The sequence below is a fragment of the Nerophis ophidion genome, linkage group LG27 (assembly GCF_033978795.1).
Source record: "Nerophis ophidion isolate RoL-2023_Sa linkage group LG27, RoL_Noph_v1.0, whole genome shotgun sequence".
In the NCBI taxonomy this organism is placed as follows: domain Eukaryota; kingdom Metazoa; phylum Chordata; class Actinopteri; order Syngnathiformes; family Syngnathidae; genus Nerophis; species Nerophis ophidion.
Window position 1 is genome coordinate 14,083,565 of NC_084637.1, and position 12,399 is coordinate 14,095,963.

The window sequence follows — 12,399 nt, forward strand, 5'->3', positions numbered from 1 at the left end:
CCTTGTCCCTCTGGTGCTCATTGACGATGGCGGACGTGAGGACGAGGAAGGGATGACAGAGGAACCACAGGAAACATCCCTGTGCAGAAAACATGTGTAAGAGGGAGAGCTGAGTCAATCTCCCCAATATGAGGCGCTTCGATACCTATCTGGATACATGGCTACAAACTCCGTTTCCATATGAGTTCGGAAATTGTGTTAGATGTAAATATAAACAGAATACGATGATTTGAAAATTATTTTCAACCCATATTCTGTTGAATATGCTACAAAGACAACATATTTGATGTTCAAACTGATAAACATTTTTTTTTTGCAAATAATCATTAACTTTAGAATTTGATGCCAGCAACACGTGACAAAGAAGTTGGGAAAGGTGGCAATAAATACAGATAAAGTTGAGAAATACTCATCAAAAACCTATTTGGAACATCCCACAGGTGTGCAAGTGAATTGGGAACAGGTGGGTGCCATGATTGGGTATAAAAGCAACTTCCATAAAATGCTAAGTAATTCACAAACAAGGATGGGGCGAGGGTCACCAATTTGTAAGCAAATTGTCGAACAGTTTTAGAACAACATTTCTCAACGAGCTATTACAAGGAATTTAGGGATTTTACCATCTATGGTCCGTAAAATCATCAAAAGGTTCAGAGAATCTGGAGAAATCACTGCACGTAAGCGATGATATTACAGACCTTTGCTCCCTCAGGCGGTACTGCATCAAAAACCGACATCAGTGTGTAAAGCAGGAGTAGGGAACCTATGGCTCGAGAGCCAGTTGTGGCTCTTTTGATGACTGCACCTGGTTCTCAGATAAATCTTAGCTGACATTGCTTAACAAGGTAAGTAATGAATAATTCCGCTGGTAATCACAGTGTCAAAAATAACGTTCAAAATATAAAACATTCTCATGCATTTTCACCCATCCATCCGGTTTCTACCGCACTTGTTCAAAAGTCGCATTAATGGTAAGAAGTATTTTAGTTATTTTTGGTTAGCCTCAGAAAAACAATGTTATTAAAAAGAAAATCAAACTTATTATACTCTAAAAATGTTGGTCTTTCTTAAAAATCCACGCATATAGTTGTATTCAGTGTTAAAAAATATAAAATGATATGGCTCTCACGGAAATACTTTTAAAAATGTTTGGCTTGTATGGCTCTCAGCCAAAAAGGTTCCCGACCCTGGGTGTAAAGGATATCACCACATGGGCTCAGGAACATTTCATAAAACGACTGTCAGTAACTACAGTTGGTTGCTACATCTGTAAATGAAAGTTAAAACTTTGCTATGCAAAGCAAAACCCATTTATCAACAACACCAAGGAACACCGCTGGCTTGGCTGGGCCCAAGCTCATCTAAGATGGACTGATGCAAAGTGGAAAAGTGTTCTGTGGTCTGACGAGTCCACATTTCAAATTATATTCGGAAACTCTGGACGTGGTGTCCTCCGGAACAAAGAGGAAAATAACCACCCGGATTGTTATAGGCGCAAAGTTCAAAAGCCAGCATCTGTGATGGTATGGGGGTGTATTAGTGTCCAAGGCGTGGGTAACTTACACATCTGTGAAGGCACCATTAATGCTGAATGGTCCATACAGGTTTTGGAGCAATATATGTTGTCATCAAAGCAACGTTATGGACGCCCCTGCTTATTTCAGCAGGACAATACCAAGCCACGTGTTACAACAGCATGGTTTCGTAGTAAAAGAGTGCAGGCACTTTCCTGGCCCGCCTGCAGTCCAGACCTGTCTCCCATCGAAAATGTGTGGCGCATTATGAAGCGTAAAATACGACAGCGGAGACCCCGGACTGTTGAATGACTAGAGCTCTACATAAAACAAGAATGAGAAAGAATTCCACTTTCAAAGCTTCAACAATTAGTTTCTTCAGTTCCCAAACGTTTATTGAGTGTTGTTAAAAGAAAAGGTGATGTAAAACAGTGGTGAACATGCCCTTTCCCAACTACTTTGGCACATGTTGCAGCTATGAAATTCTAAGTTAATTATTATTTGCAAAAAAAAAAAATAAAGTTCATGAGTTTGAACATCAAATATCTTGTCTTTGTTGTAGTGCATTCAACTGAATATGGGTTGAAAATGACCTACTCAGTGGCCTGGTGGTTAGAGTGTCCGGCCTGAGATCGGTAGGTCGTGAGTTCAAATCCCGGCCGAAAATCGGACCCATTACCTCCCTGCTTGGTACTCAGCATTAAGGGTTGGAATTGGGGGTTAAATCACCATAAATGATTCCCGGGCGCGACACCGCTGCTGCCCACTGCTCCCCTCACCTCCCAGGGGGTGATCAAGGGTGATGGGTCAAATGCAGAGGATAATTTCGCCACATCTAGTATGTTTGTGACAATCATTGGTACTTTAACTTTAAAATGATTTGCAAATCATTGTATTCTGTTTATAGTTACATCCAGCACAATTTCCCAACTCATATGGAAACAACGGGGTTTGTATATTATTAATATACATTTAAAAAAATAGAGCTGGTTATGATACTGTAACTCTGTTGCCCGGTTGTCATATATTGTTTATTTATTACATTTCTGAGTGTCATTTGCAAGTATTATAATAGACTTTGCATGCAGTGGCAACTCCGAGATTTTTAATGGCAGCAGTGCATATAGTATGGTGGTTTTCCTAGCTAGGAAGTAGTCAATGCCGTGAAGCTAAATGTGCCAATGAAGTCTTACAGTATGTTGAGTCCTACAAAGTGTTTATACTCTAAGGCAGTGTTTTTCAACCAGCCATGAGATACAGTCTGGTGTGCCGTGGGAGATTATCCAATTTCACCTATTTGGGTTTAAAAAAAAAAAAAAACGACGCACAGAGGGGCGGCAGGGTTGGTGCTAGCAGGGTGTATAATATAGCCAGGAAGTATCATGGATGCGTGGGATTCTGGGTAGTTGTTATGTTGTGTTTATGTTGTCTTACAGTGCAGATGTACTCCCGAAATGTGTTTGTCATTCTTGTTTGGTGTGAGTTCATAGTATGGCGCATATTAGTAAGAGTGTTAAAGTTGTTTAAATCACAACCTTCAGTGTAACCTGTATCACCCAGTATACCTTGCAATCTCTTACATGTGACGATAGAAGCAGCGAAATGTATGCGTCCGGTCGGCACGCATACATTACGCGTAAAGGCGGGCGCGATGACATGTTGTTGAGGACGTTAAAAGTAAAGCCATCACGGCACACCCTCAATGTGGTAGTCCGAGTGAAAATCGGAGAACGTTGACCCCGGGTGATGTCCGGGAGAGGCACCGAAATCCGGAGTCCCCCCGTAACAGTCGGGGGGGTCGGCGATTATGCAGCTGAGCCACATCAGAGTTGCCAAAGAGCCGCATTCGGCTCCGAAACCGCAGATTGCGGTTTCCCTGCTATAGGGATTAGGGTAAAAGAGCTTGTACGAACAACATAAATTGCATGATTAATCTTAGTGTGTTCATGATCAATGCAATACTTTTTTGTTATCAATCACATGAGTTAAAATGTTAATTTTGACAGCGCTAATAATATATCTTCATGGAAAAAAAACTTTTTTACAATATGCGTTTTCTTGCGTTTGAATCATTTCAGACGCACCCTGGCAAACCACAGTGTGTCCCATAATGCAACTTCAACGTGCTAAAGGTGTGTTCTGTTGTCTAGATCAGTGTTTTTCAACCACTAATGTGCCGTGAGATACAGTCTGGTGTGCCGTGGGGGATTATATTTTTTGCAAACCAGTTTTTTATAATACGCAAATAATTTGCCGTTGTTGAGTGTCAGTGCTGTCTAGAGCTCGGCAGAGTAACCGTGTTATTCTCTTCCATATCAGTAGGTGGCAGCCTATAACTAATTGTGTTGTATGACGTCGGGGCACAGGTCAGGTCGTGTGAGACAATAGTTTGTCGTGATCACAATATGCAGACCACAGCGGGAGGCAGTGTGTAGGTATCTAATGCTTAAAACAAAAATAAACAAAAAGATGAGTGCCCCTAAGAAAAGGCATTGAAGCTTAGGGATGCCTATGCAGAAAGAAACTAAAACTTAACTGGCTACAAAGTAAACAAAAACAGAATGCTGGACAACAGCAAAGACTTACAGCGTGTGGCGCAGAGACGGCGTCCACAAAGTACATCCGTACATGACATGACAATCAACGATGTCCACACAAAAAAAGATAGCAACAACCTAAATATTCTTGATTGCTAAAACAAAGCAGGTGCGGGGAATAGCGCTCAAAGGAAGAAATGAAACTGCATCAGGAAAGTACCGACAAAACAGAAAAAGCCACCAAAAAGCGCAAGACAAGAACTAAAACACTACGCATGAAGAAAAAAACAAAAAACTCAAAATAAGTCATGGCGTGATGTGACGGGTCAATAGTAGTAGACTTACTTAGAGACAAGATTTAAATTGATGCATGGTTGGTTATTAGGGCTGCGAATCTTTGGGTGTCCCTTGGTTTGATTCACTATTGATTCTTGGGGTCAAGATTCGATTCAAAATCGAATTTTTTTTAAATTCAACACGATTCTCGATTCAAAAATGATTTTTTTCCCAATTTAAATGGATTCTCTATTCATCCAATACATAGGATTTTAGCAGGATCTACCCCAGTCTGCTGACATGCTAGCAGAGTAGTAGATTTTTGTAAAAAGCTTTTATAATTGTAAAGGACAATGTTTTATCAACTGATTTCCATCCATCCATCCATCATCTTCCGCTTATCCGAGGTCGGGTCGCGGGGGCAGCAGCCTAAGCAGGGAAGCCCAGACTTCCCTATCTCCAGCCACTTCGTCTAGCTCTTCCCGGGGGATCCCGAGGCGTTCCCAGGCCAGCCGGGAGACATAGTCTTTCCAACGTGTCCTGGGTCTTCCCCGTGGCCTCCTACCAGCTGGACGTGCCCTAAACACCTCCCTAGGGAGGCGTTCGGGTGGCATCCTGACCAGATGCCCGAACCACCTCATCTGGCTCCTCTCGATGTGGAGGAGCAGCGGCTTTACGTTGAGCTCCTCCCGGATGGCAGAGCTTCTCACCCTATCTCTAAGGGAGAGCCCCGCCACCCGGCGGAGGAAACTCATTTCGGCCGCTTGTACCCGTGATCTTATCCTTTCGGTCATGACCCAAAGCTCATGACCATAGGTGAGGATGGGAACGTAGATCGACCGGTAAATTGAGAGCTTTGCCTTCCGGCTCAGCTCCTTCTTCACCACAACGGATCGATACAACGTCCGCATTACTGAAGACGCCGCACCGATCCGCCTGTCGATCTCACGATCCACTCTTCCCCCACTCGTGAACAAGACTCCTAGGTACTTGAACTCCTCAACTGATTTCAATAATGTAAATTTGTTTTAACTATTAAACAAACCAAAAATATGACTTATTTTATCTTTGTGAAAATATTGGACACAGTGTGTTGTCAAGCTTATGAGATGCGATGCAAGTGTAAGCCACTGTGACACGATTGTTCTTTTTTTTAATTTTTTATAAAGTTCTAATGATAATGTCAATGAGGGATTTTTAATAACTGTTATGCTGGAATTATAACTAATATTGATACTGTTGTTGATAATATTAATTTTTGTTTCACTACTTTTGGTTTGTTCTGTGTCATGTTTGTGTCTCCTTTCAATTGCTCAGTTTATTGCAGTTTAGAGTGTTGCTTGGTCAGGTTTGGTTTTGGAATTGGATTGCATTGTTATGGTAATGCCGTGTATTGTTTTGTTGGATTGAGTAAAAAATAAATAAATAAATAAACAAATAAAGAAATAAATAAATACATCGATTTAAAAAAAAAAAAGAAAAAAAAAAAGAGAATTGATTCTGAATCGCACAACGTGAGAATCGCGATTAAAATTCGAATCGATTTTCTCCCACACCCCTATATCATATCCAACAATTGCGACGACGACTTTTTATTGTCTACTGAGTTTAATTTTTTAAAATTATTTCTGCTGATGGTGTGCCTCCGCATTTTTCAATGAAAAAAATGCGCCTTGGCTCAAAAAAGGTTCAAAAACATTGGTCTAGTTCACACTTCTATATTGCCCAAAAAAGGTGGTACCTTTTGTGTGCTGCATGTCAACAACATGACGAAATGCCACAGGTAGGACCATATTGTGCCATAAATGTGGAGGAAAATGAGTGTCTCCATGGTGACAGCCGAAATGGATGCAAAAACCTAATGTAAATAGGCTTTTGTAATTTTAATCGATTTGTGCACGCAGTCTTAGTAGATCACACACAACATTAATAGTACACAACAAATTTGTGTTTGCCTCTTCTACTTGTTTGTTTTTGTTAGTACGTGCACACACGCAGAGAGAGAGACAGAGAGCGTTTCCAGCAGTTTCGCAGAGCGATCAAACCGGTTCGGTTATTTGCTGGACAAGGACAAGAAGGAGGTGTTGGGACAGATTTTTGGAGAATTTGGCCAGTGCTAACCTTGGCAAAGCAGATGTAGAAGTCTCTCTTCAGGGTGCTCCTCTCAGTGGAGATGATCTGGTAAAGAACGGAGGCCAGCAGGAGGGCCAGCGTCACCTTGAGGGCAATGAGGAGTATCCCTGCCAGACTCTGATTGCTGTGGTGTTGGCTCCCAGATGCGGAGTACTGCTCCCATAGCAGCAGCACACCCTAAAAGTACAAATGAGCATCTCAGCATCGGGGAAACACAGACAATCGCGCCAAAAGGTAGCGTACCTGCGTAACGACTCCACCCACAGCAACAGCTGTGGACGCCGGAGACTGTTCCCACTGCAGAGGTCGGGACTGGGGTTTCCGGCCTCGACTTAGAGTCCAGCTCACACAGAGACTTAGTAACGTGTACAGCATGGACACCTCAGCCACCATATCCCAAACTGCATCGAGACAACAAGCCAGAGAGGTCACTTGGTGTCTTTTTACAAATGGATTTAAAGGGGAACATTATCACAATTTCAGAATGGTTAAAACCAATAAAAATCAGTTCCCAGTGGCTTATTTCATTTTTCGAAGTTTTTTTCCAAATTTTACCCATCACGCAATATCCCAAAAAACGGCTTTAAAGTGCCTGATTTTAACCATCGTTATATACACCCGTCCATTTTCCTGTGACGTCACAGCGTGACATCACCACAAACAAAGATGGCGGATAGCACAGAAAGGTATAGCACAGGAGCTCGGATTCAGACTTGGATTTCAGCGGCGCAAGTGATTCAACAGACTACGCATGTATTGAAACGGATGGTTGGAATGTGAAGGCAGATAGCGAAAACCAAATTGAAGAAGAACCTGAAGCTATTGAGCTATATCACGACAGACAGCGGAACGAGAGGAAGCAAGGACGAATTTGGCGATCGCCTTCTAACCAACGATTGGGATGTATATGTTTGGCATTAAATGTGGGTGGAGGGAAAGGCTGGATGCAAATATAGCTACAAATGAGGCATAATGATGCAATATGTACATACAGCTAGCCTAAATAGCATGTTAGCATCGATTAGCTGGCAGTCATACCGTGAGCAAATATGTCTGATTAGCACATAAGTCAATAACATCAACAAAATTCACCTTTGTGATTTTGTTGACTATCGTTGGAAATGCATCTGCTTTGAGTGTCGCAGGATATCCACACATCTCTGTGTCATTTATGTCGTAGTATCGCTATCGTCGGTAAAGTGTGCGAGGAACTTTCGCCTCTTTTGACCACTGGTGCAACTTGAATCCGTTGATTGGTATGTGTTTGTTTGGCATTAAATGTGAGTGGAGGGGAAGGCTGGATTCAAATATAGCTACAAAAGAGGCATAATGATGCACTATGTACATACAGCTAGCCTAAATAGCATTTTAGCATCGATTAACATGCCGTGACCATTGATATGTCTGATTAGCACACTCCACGTAAGTCAACTTGAATTCGTCTCTGTTCGTGTTGTTACACCCTCCGACAACACACCGACGAGGCATAATGTCTCCAAGGTACGGAAAACAGTCGAAAAAACGGAAAATAACAGAGCTGATTTGACTGTGTGTAATGTGTTTGAGAAAATGGCGGATTGCTTCCTGTTGTGATGTCACGGGTGAAAGGTCATTGCTCTGACAGCGAACAATTGAAAGGCGTTTCAATCGCCAAATTCACCCTTTTAGAGTTCGGAAATCGGCTAAAAAAACATATGGTCTTTTTTCTGCAACATCAAGGTATATATTCACGCTTACATAGCTCTGGTAAAAAGGTTCCCCTTTAAGATAATTTGTGAAGTTACGTACACTTAGCTAGGCAGCCCATCAGCGGAATACCAACGCCGTCTCTGGAATACCTGCAGAGCACAACAGTAAAGGTGTCAGTTGTGCATTTGTTATTATGTCACTACTGTTGTGCTGACCTAAGACTAGTGTTGTACGGTATACCGGTATTAGTATAGTACCGCGATACTAATGAATCATATTTGGTACTATACCGCCTCTGAAAAGTACCAGTCCGCCACCCCCCCGCATCCCCTTCGTCGTCACGTCGTGTCATTGCTGGTTTGCATTTTGGCTTAAAACTAATGATAAAGGTGACGTTATAACACTGAAACACCCTCAGGAAGAGGTGCTTTAAGACATGGCTAGCTAGCAAGCAGCTAAAGTCCAGCCCCAGTCTGCAGTATTTTAGCTACTTCTAAATAACTAATCCTCACCTCCATGGTGACAAATAAAGTATGTTTCCTGCAAGTATCATCCCTGCAGGACGAGGAATAGCTAAACATGCTTCACTACACACCGTAGCTCACCGGCATCAAAATGTAAACAAACGTCATTACATCCACTGTAACGATACCAAGTACAGTAGCGTATCTAGTCGATATTACTACGATTACGTCGATATTTTTTGGCATTACAACATCTTCTTTAGTTTTTCAAAAATTTATATTATGTTTATAAACTCAGGAAATATGTCCCTGGACACATGAGGACTTTGAATATGACCAATGTATGATCCTGTAACTACTTGGTATTGGATTGATACCCATATTTGTGGTATCATCCAAAACTAATATAAAGTATCAAATAACAGAAGAATAAGTGATTATTACATTTTAACAGAAGTGTAGCTAGAACATGTTAAAAGAGAAAATAAGCAGATATTAACAGTAAATAAAGAATTAGATTAATAATTAGAGGCCTACTGAAATGAGATTTTCTTATTTAAACGGGGATAGCAGGTCCATTCTATGTGTCATACTTCATCATTTCGCGATATTGCCATATTTTTGCTGAAAGGATTTAGTAGAGAACATCCACGATAAAGTTCACAACTTTTGGTCGTTAATAGAAAAGCCCTGCCTTTACCGGAAGTATGTGCGCGTGACGTCACGAGTTGCAGGGCTCCACACACCTTCACATTGTTTATAATGGGAGCTACCAGCAGTAAGAGCAATTCGGACCGAGAAAGCGACAATTTCCCTATTAATTTGAGCGAGGATAAAAGATTCGTGAATTAAGCAAGTGATAGTGAAGGACTAGAAAAAAAAAAAAAAAGCAACGGCAGTGTGAGCGTTTCAGATGTAATTAGACACATTTACTAGGATAATTCTGGAAGATCCCTTATCTGCTTATTGTTTTAATAGTGTTTTAGTGAGATTCTAAAGACATACCTCGAGGTCGGATGGCTGCGGTGAACACGCAGTGTCTCAGAGAGAAGCTGAGGAGCCAAGCTCACAGCTGCCTTTTTTGACAGCTACTGCAGGAAGAAGTCCCATATTCCACTGATTTCTCCGGTAAGACTTAATATCACAATTTTCCCATCCAAAGACATGCTGGTTGACGTAGAGAAAACATGTTCGCTTGACCGCTCTGCTTCACAACAAACAAAGAAACACCGGCCGTGTCTCGGTGCTAAAGACAGCTGCAATCCACAGCTTTCCACCAACAGCATTGTTCTTTATAGTCTCCATTATTAAATGAAAAAATTGCAGAATACCGTGTAATTACACCATGAACATAGACGACTTTTAGCAGTGTTTGGTGCTGTGCTAATATGTCCCCTCCACCACGTGACGTCACTCGTACGCGTCATCATTCCGCGACGTTTTCAACAAGAAACTCACGGGAAATTTAAAATTGCAATTTAGTAAACTAAAAAGGCCGAATTGCCATGTGTTGCAACGTGATATATTTCATCATTGATATATAAACTATCAGACTGCGTGGTCGGTAGTAGTGGGTTTCAGTAGGCCGTTAGAGATGTCCGATAATATCGGACTGCCAATATTATTGGCCGATAAATGCTTCAAAATGTAATATCGGAAATTATCGGTATCAAAATTATTGGTATGGGTTTCAAAAAGTTAAATTTATTGACGTTTTAAAACGCTGCTGAGTACACGGACGTAGGAAGAGGTACAGAGTGCCAATAAACCTTAAAGGCACTACCTTTGCATGCCGGCCCAATCACATAATATCTACGGCTTTTCACACACGCGAGTGAATGCAAGGTTTGGTCAACAGCCATACAGGTCACACTGAGGGTGGCCGTATAAACAACTTTAACACTGTTACGCCACACAGTGACCCCACACTAAACAAGAATGACAAACACATTTCGGGAGAACATCTACACCGTAACAACATAAACACTACAGAACAAATACCCAGAAACCCTTGCAGCACTAACTCTTCCGTGACGCTACAATACACACCCCCTGCTTCCCCCTACTCCCTCACCTCAAACTCCTCATGCTCTCTCAGGGAGAGCAAATCCCAAATTCCAAGCTGCTGTTTTGAGGCATCCATCCATCCATTTTCTACCGCTTATTCCCTTTCGGGGTCGCGGGGGGCGCTGGCGCCTATCTCAGCTAAGATCGGGCGGAAGGCGGGGTACACCCTGGACAAGTCGCCACCTCATCGCAGGGCCAACACAGATAGACAGACAACATTCACACTCACATTCACACACTAGGGCCAATTTAGTGTTGCCAATCAACCTATCCCCAGGTGCATGTCTTTGGAAGTGGGAGGAAGCCGGAGTACCCGGAGGGAACCCACGCATTCACGGGGAGAACATGCAAAGATCCCGAGCCTGGATTTGAACCCAGGACTGCAGGACCTTCGTATTGTGAGGCAGACGCACTGCCACCGTGAAGCCCTGTTTTGAGGCATGTTAAAAAATAATGCACTTTGTGACTTCAATAATAAATATGGCAGTGCTATGTTGGCATTTTTTTTCCCATAACTTGAGTTGATTTATTTTGGAAAACCTTGTTATATTGTTTAATGAATCCAGTGGGGCATCACAACAAAGTTAGGCATAATAATGTGTTAATTCCACGACTCTATATATCGGTATCGGTTGATATCGGAATCGGTAATTAAGAGTTGGACAAAATCGGAATATCGGATATCGGCAAAAAAGCCATTATCGGACATCTCTATTAATAATTAATTTTCTACCACTTGTCCTTAATAATTTTGACAAAATAATAGAATGGAAAATGACACAATAAGTAACTGCATATGTCCGCAGCTAAATTAGGAGCCTTTATTTGCTTACTTACTAATAAAAAACAAGTTGTCTTGTGTGTTCACTATTTTATTTAAGGACAAACTTGCAATAAGAAACATATGTTTAATGTACCGTAAGATTTTTTGTTAAAATAAAGCCAATGACGCAATTTTTTTTGTGCTCACCGTTATATAGAAAAGTACCGAAAAGTACCAAAATATTGGTATCGGGAAAGCACTACCTCCAACCCTCAAAAAGGATTGCAGCAGATCCTCTAGCCACAGGCTTTATTTGCTTCTTGGGACTGGAGTAGTTGAGCTTTTTATTATCAATAGAAGATTGTCTTCTCTTACCTTGCCATGTGAATGAAGTTGCAGAAGGCGGAGAAACCCTGCAAGGCCAGAGCGGCGGTCAGCACTTTGAGGACTGTGTGCATGGGCCCGCCTTTCCTCAGAGCCTGGTACAGAGGCCTTACGTAGATACAGGAAGACACAAAGTATGCCAGCAGCAGGAGGAAGTAAAAAGTTTGAAGACCTAAATGAGAGTATGCAAAACCCAAAAGAAACGTTTCACATGCGGGCTATACCAAACATTCGCTTGTTGTAGCTCTCTCAAAATAAACGTAAAAGGAGCCATGGCGTCCAGATTAGGGATCAACTGAATATTGGCCCGGGCCGGTTATCGGTGCCAATATTAGGCATTTTGTCATATATTGATATAGGCCTTCTTGTATCAGTATCAGCCGAAATGCATCAGCAGATATACATATGATACCAGTATGTAGCACTACAACAACTGTAATAAGGAGTGATAATAATTACCAGTGCTCCTTTCTGCTAACTGCGCTACTGTGCTTGGATAGACAGATGGACAAATAGAAGACTTATATATTACGTAAATAAGACCAGGCAGCAGCTCATTACTTTAACAGTGA

The 12,399-nt window shown here is 41.8% G+C and overlaps 1 protein-coding gene across 2 annotated transcripts in view; it reads right to left on the reverse strand.

Moving 5' to 3' along the window:
* Positions 1–12,399, reverse strand: part of LOC133544525 (integral membrane protein GPR180-like) — a 55,178-nt gene that overhangs the window by 2,277 nt on the left and 40,502 nt on the right. For both annotated transcript variants that reach the window (XM_061889953.1, XM_061889951.1), the window contains exons 5-9: positions 11,819–11,999; positions 8,249–8,298; positions 6,704–6,861; positions 6,449–6,637; positions 2–79 (exon numbers count right to left, since the gene is read on the reverse strand). In XM_061889953.1, coding sequence (XP_061745937.1) covers positions 2–79; positions 6,449–6,637; positions 6,704–6,861; positions 8,249–8,298; positions 11,819–11,999 — 656 coding nt within the window. The remainder of the gene's footprint in view (position 1; positions 80–6,448; positions 6,638–6,703; positions 6,862–8,248; positions 8,299–11,818; positions 12,000–12,399) is intronic.